The following is a 6,865-nucleotide window of genomic DNA, read 5'->3' as shown; positions in this document are numbered from 1 at the left end:
ATCAATCCATCCTTCTCTTTCATCCATCCATCCATCCTTTCTTTCTTTCATCCATCCATCCTTCTTTCTTACTTTCTTTCATCCATCCATCCATCTTTCATCCATCCATCCTTCTTTCTTTCTTTCATCCATCCATCCATCTTTCATCCATCCATCCATCCATCTTTCATCCATTTTTATTATTATTTTTATGATTTTTAAAGCTTCAGCTTATTCAAAATATATGATAACCGATAAGTGGATTTCGTAAGTCAGTAGTGTAGCTTATATTTATAGGACACGCAATTTCAAAAGTAAACGGTACAAAAAAATACAATGGCGGTGACAATTCAATATGAAACAAATGATAGATCTGGCAGTGTGAAATAACGTTTTATTGCTCACCTCGGATTCATTCACACCTCCAAGCAGTCTGTCTTACATCCAAATAATCATGTGCACAATTTCTACAAGCAGCATACTGTAGGTTCCGGTTGCGTCTTTTAAATAAGTAACAGGAGGTATAATTCAAAATTATTTCAACAGCAAACATTATTTTATTCCCAATTTCTTTTCATTATTTGCGTTCATGTAAAGTATAGCTTAAACAAAACAAGTGCACTGGAGAAATACAGCTTATTTCTTTTCAAGTATAAATTATTTGAGCTCATGTAAACTATAGCTTTAAACAAAACAAGTACACTGTAGAATACAGCTAATTTATTTTTCAAGTATCAAATTCAATAAAACTACAGGATGGAGTGTGAGAACTCCATTATTGTGTCACCTTTTGTATTGTAGTCCTATCATACAACAGGTGTTTGAACACTGACATCTCACAGACACTTCTCTCCTTTTTCAAATAATCTCCAAGATAAGGCTCATGTAATGTCGCAACTTGGTCAAGACAGCAGAGTCCACACATTAAATGAGGCTAGCAATTTGTGGCGGACAACATTTGGAGATCGTGTGGGCGAATAGATGAACACAGCTTAAACACTCACTATGCGAAAGACTACACGAAAACAGTCCTAACATAGCCATAGATGTGATTCAGAAAAAGGCTAGTTTGTATGACTTGTCATGCATGCAGTAGCTCCACTTTCACACATCGTCTGGGAAGAAAATCATGCTCTATTTAGATTCACATTTCGATAAGGCGTTTTCACATCTGAAAGGACTATCGCATGAACTCTGCTGCAATGGCCTGGACTGTTTTCAACTAGTGTAGTGTCTGGCCTGGCTGAAGCCTGCCTGATTGTACTGCTGGCCTCCATGCTGGAAGTACTGTTCAAACTGTCCTCCTTGGTTAAAACTCTGACCTCCTCTCGCTCCCCAGCCTCCCCCTTGTCCTCCTCTTCCACCTCGACCCCTCCCTCCGCGGCCGCCTCGGTCGTGCTGCCGGCCACCATCTTGGTTGTCGTGCTGGAAGTTCCCACCTCCTCCTGCACCCTGGTGTCCTCCCCCAGGGTACCCCGGGCCCTGGAAGCTTCCCTGATAGTTCCCCCCTCCTCCATGCCCTCCTCTTCCGGCACCTCCTTGATGGCCTCCGCCCTCCTGGTAATGACCCTGGTTGTAACCACCTCCTCCACCTCCTCCTCCTCTTCCTCCTCCTCCGTCTGACCAGCCTCCTTGCACTTTACCCCCTCGACCACCCCCACCCTCACCCCCACCCCTGCTGCCCCTCTCATACCCTCCTCCACCTCCTCCTCGCTCGTAACCTCCGCGACCTCCAGGCTGGTCGTACGTGCCCCTGCCGCCTCCTCGCCCGCCCCCTCCGTAGTGCTGCCCGCCTCCCGTGGGGCCGTCCTGGCGCTTCTGCCAGCTGGGCATCTCCGGGGGGGGAGGCTCGATTTCGTTGGGTCGCCCGCCTCTGTCCGGCACGCGTCCCATGAGAACCTGAGATGAATGTGATCAACATACTGTAATCAACAGTGTCTTAAGAGTTCCTGAAATAACAAAGAGGTAGATAATAGGAGAATCAGAGAGAGAGAAAGGAAGTGAAACAGTGACGGGGATCTCAGCCCGCACCTTGTTGATGGCGCAGGCCGTCTTCTCTCGTATGCGGCCGCTGCTGGTGCGAAGGATCTTGGATAAGTCCTCCCGGGCGGCCAGGAGGTGAGCCAGCGTCACTTTGCTCTTGGCAGCCAGGGCGGAGCGGAGCGGCTGGTACACTTTGGACAGCTTCTCAGCATGCGTCTGTGTAACAAATGTATATAATTTAGTACATCTCGTTTATATTAGTACATCTCGTTTATACTAGTACATCTCGTTTATACTAGTACATCTCATTTATTTATATATTATTCTTATTCATTTACTACAGACACGACTTGTGAATGCTAATGCTAAATATATCAGCCATAACAGAATTATAGTTTTAGATTCTTGTGTAAAAAAATAAAAAAATAAAAAAGTACCTTAGCTCTACTAGACCACCCAAAGGACTGAACAGTCACATCAAGACGTTTCAACAACATCTTCCTCCTGACATCATACTCATTAACAAGTGCTTGGTTGATGACCTCAATTTTTTCCTGTAAGAAAGATAATTGGTGCATCATTTGCAGAATAATTCAAATGTAGGCTAAAACACACATTGTCCTTACTTGCAAACTAATTAACTTAACTTAACTAACTAATAAACTTTATCCAGAACAACTTTTCTGTCCTAAGACCTTAGAAGAATAAAGTTTCTGAATAAAGTTTATTTACAAGTAAGGATATCGTGGGGGAATCTTCACTTGGCATTTGTGGAACCAGCCTACAAGGACTTGAAGGTTTGCATTAGCCTTAACAGTCAGTGTAATAAAAACTAAAAGATATTTTCCTCAACCCAGATTCAAAGTTATTTTCCTCAGCGTCGTGTCTGCCGGTGGTGAGCTTTACCCAGTGAACTGGTCCAAGTGCTTTCTTCATCAGAGGATTTCCTACATAAGTAGGCGGCACTTTGGCTAGAGCTTCCTTCAGCTGGAGACAATGGAGAGAATAATAATATTAATAAGATATTATCTTATCCAATCATGGTGATACATGTACACTGAGAATGTAGTTGGAAATAGCACCTCATGCACCAGCCAGGTGTAACATGACTAATTGTAACAACCTTCTTTTCGATGCCGCTGAAGAACTGGAACATGGTGATGTTGGCAGGGGGCTTGGACATGCCGAGGGCCACACAGATGCCCTTCAGCTCCATGAACACCTCACTGCCAACAGCCTCCTGGGCAGCCTTCTGGGGCTTGTTCACCAGGATCATCCTGGATGCCTCCAGTTCGGAGATTAGAAAGGCTAAGGGATAAAAGATGTTGAACTTTATATTGGCTGTACAGGAATAGCAATAACTGTAGCCTACCGTTTAAGATGAGATGGACTTTTAAATTCCCGGTGTGGCATGTGATGCTGTCATTTACTTTGATTTTAGACATGTAATTCATATATTCAATCACAGATTTATTAGTTTTTTGTGGTCGATTCATGTCAAATGATTCAGAATCGATTCATGAATCCCAAAATCGATCTTTTATTTAATGAATGAATGAATAAATGAAGGAATGAATAGTTCATTAATTCATTCAATGATTCATTCATTCATTCATTTTTGTAAATCAGTATCGATACCCAGCCCTAGTATTGATGTGTTGCATAACTTGGCAGTCATGTAATTAAGGTTACAGCTTAAAAAAAACAAACAGGTTTTAGTAACACTAACCGAATCGATATTGAATCGAATTGAATCGTGATAATCAATTCTGAACCTTGTGAATCGGAATCGAATCGATTCTTGAAATTCGAATCGATACCCAGCCCTACTGTTGACGTACTGATGAGTAGTAGGCAGCTGGTCTTGTTGAGGAGCCTCTGGGTGACATCTCCAGAGGTGAGGACGGAGTAGGGACAGGCCAGCTCGGACAGAAGACCACTCATCTCCAACTGGAAGCTGTCAGCCTCGCTTGGACCTGTGAACGGTGCGGACAGTGAATAAAACGCCGGGGTGCATTAGGATTGTCCATGTCCAACACTCCAACAGAATGTCGATTTTTGCCTTAATTATGTGGCGGTAAGAGGATGTAGTCATATACATTCAGAGAACAATGGGAATAAAAGAAGCTCACAGTTAGTGGCGTGGACTTTCTCCTCTAGTTGACAGTAGAGTTTGAGTTCGGACACAATCCAGGCGCACAGCTTGGTGAACTCTGGTGAGGCCGCGCCCACGTTCGCGGCTGCATCCAGTGCCCCATCTTCCAACAGAGGCCCTTGGTACCTGACAAAAATACAAATGAGCATCGTCGAATATGTTGACAGTTGTTAACCATGATGTTGATAAAAGATGGAATGAGGTAGACGCAATTCCACAGCTACTACTGAACTAGTCCACCCTGAGTCCGATAGATGTCCCCGTGTCTGCTGTGGATGTCCAGTACAGCTGTCCTCCCTAGGGTCTCTCCCTCTTATACAGGTCCTGTGGACTCCCCCTGTCTCCTGCAGGCCACCCTGTAGAAGGCCCTGGAGAACCCGTCCTCGGCCAAAAGTCCACCCTACGGCTCCTGGAAAGGCCCCCTGCCTGGTACATTTGTGATTTATTGTGTACATGAATGTGTTTTTTTATATATATTGTTCTGAATGCATCCGTTAGTCGATGTATTGTTATATGCGACCAAGGACCACATTGGAAATAAGTGTTTTTAATACTTAAATGTGCTATCCTCTTGGCAATACTTGCATCATTGATGTATTGTTTTACCCTAAATAAAAAAAAATCAATCAATCAATGCCTTCCCATGACTAGCTCCTTCCCACTCTGTGCACTTAGTCAACACGCAAACACGTAGACAGACATACACCAGTCCACTTCCGGCTTTAGGCCTGGACCTGAGCCCAGCCCCCCTTCCCCTCACCCTAACCCGGGTCCGTATCCATTTACTACCCCCACCCTACCCCAACCCCTGCCTCTATCTGGACCCAGGCACACTCACGCACACACAGACATACACCAGTCCTAGGCTCAGATCCCCTTCCCCTAACCCGGGTCCGTATCCTCTTCCTACCCCCACCCTACCTCAACCCCTGCCTCTATCTGGACCCAGGCACACACACACACACACACACCAGTGTTTGCCGTGTCTCTCCTTTTATATGTTTTAGCCCTTTTTGCTCTGAAAATGTAATTTAATGTAATTTATTGCTCTATGAATGTTATTAGCCGTTAGACAAACATACTCCAGGAGCTTGCTCGATCGTCTCCAGGGCTGACAATTAACACCTGCCACCGGCCAAATACAGGTAAAATGTCCAATTGGCGACTAGATTTCGGAAGGCTATCTGAAAAATATATATACTTGGCCGGTAGATGTTTCCATCTACAGTCCCCTTGGCAGGTGACCCAAAAAGTTAATTTTCCCTGACCGTCTCGTTGAGAGGGGTCAGGGAAGAATTTCTACAGCTCACCTTTCTGGCCCCTGGGTGATACTGTTTTTTTGCTTCCCTCTGGAATATGTAGAGAGTGGGTCGTATGCCCACCTCCCTTGTTCTCTGTAAAGCGCATTGTGTTGCCTCTGTGTATGAAACGCGCTATACAAAGCTTTGATTGATTGATTGTCAATCTGAACTAGCTACCACCACACATTCAACTTTTATTATCAGTAAAACATGACTGAAGATGGCAACAGAAGAAAGGGAGTGGACTGATTTACTGTGAATAGAAACCAGACCTGATAAGGGGGTGGAGTCTGATGTCCAATCACAGCCACTGTGCCCTTTACTGCTGGTGTTGGTTGGACTTTTGGTTTGGTTTTGAATTTTAAACTTCCTTCTAACAACTTACCTCAGTTGGCGTTGGTTGAGGCAGTTTGCCTGAAGGCACCTTAACCTGAATGAACCATGAGAGTGCACGTGCCTTCACACCGCCCCAACCGCCACCCAAGTTGGCAGTTGCTTTTAGAATGTTGGAAGTTTAAAAATTCAACTGGAAAATCCATCCAACCGACACCCAGTTGGCAGTTGCAATTAGAACGTTGGAAGTTTAAAATTCAAACTGGAAAATCCATCCAACCGACAGTTACCAACATAGCACACCAACCCAAAGTTGGGGTTGGTTGGGACACCAATAATTCGGTATAAAGCTATGCTAATGTATGTTTGGCAAAGGGGAAAATGAACTGTTAGCACCCCAAAAGTGGTAGTGGGCTCCCTGGTGGCACTACATCTCGCGTGACTGCTTTAAATCGGTCAAACAACGAGATTAAACATCTCATGCGATTTCCACGACGCAAACACATCCAGACGTCATCCGTGGATGACAGGCACTTTGCCCCAGCGGCTAACAACCACACCACATTATTTGCATATCTCCCACGAGTGAGTGACTCTTTTCACCTACCCCAGGTCTTCGAGCGAGTCCATAATGTCATTCTCCATCCCAGTAAGCTACAAGTATTCAAGTATTCCCGAAGCACAAAACGGTGAAGTTGTGTCAGGCTTCGTTGAAGAGTGCTAAGGGACACTTGTGCTCTGTTGGCACGCTGGGGTCCTGAGCCTGCTGTTTGGGCTGGTCGGAATAATGCCTGTGCAATTTTGTACACATATTCGTATCAGGACCTTACATCCACGATCCAGATATTTTTTAAATTAAATGAAATGAGTAAATATTACTTTGCAGGCATTTTGAAGACATAAATCAAATGGATCCCCCTGATTACATGTAGGGGAATACCACTAGGGGGTGCTATTGTACAACCATCAAACGTATTCTAGAAAATTCAGGCTTGACGGCTATAATCCTCCTATAATAACTTGCACACATCATGTCCAATGTTCAAATGTGAACTCCACACGTATATTTATATCATGTTCAGTCTTTGTACAACAAGTATGTTGAATTACCATC

General features: G+C 44.4%; 1 protein-coding gene across 1 annotated transcript; it reads right to left on the bottom strand.

The window, feature by feature from the left end:
- Nucleotides 1-390: 390 nt before the first annotated feature.
- On the bottom strand, nucleotides 391-6,492 carry fam98a (family with sequence similarity 98 member A). Its single transcript, XM_084460854.1, has 8 exons — nucleotides 6,359-6,492; nucleotides 4,095-4,243; nucleotides 3,804-3,938; nucleotides 3,086-3,270; nucleotides 2,869-2,949; nucleotides 2,400-2,516; nucleotides 2,011-2,178; nucleotides 391-1,878 (listed from the first exon to the last, which is right to left on the bottom strand). Exons 1-8 carry the CDS (start codon nucleotides 6,394-6,396, stop codon nucleotides 1,198-1,200), a joined length of 1,554 nt encoding a protein of 517 aa, XP_084316980.1. The 5' UTR covers nucleotides 6,397-6,492; the 3' UTR covers nucleotides 391-1,197.
- Nucleotides 6,493-6,865: the final 373 nt, after the last annotated feature.

This window comes from Borostomias antarcticus (genome assembly GCF_949987555.1).
Source record: "Borostomias antarcticus genome assembly, chromosome: 34".
Classification (NCBI taxonomy): domain Eukaryota; kingdom Metazoa; phylum Chordata; class Actinopteri; order Stomiiformes; family Stomiidae; genus Borostomias; species Borostomias antarcticus.
Note: the sequence above shows the minus strand (reverse complement) of the source record. Positions and strands in the feature narration are given on the sequence as shown.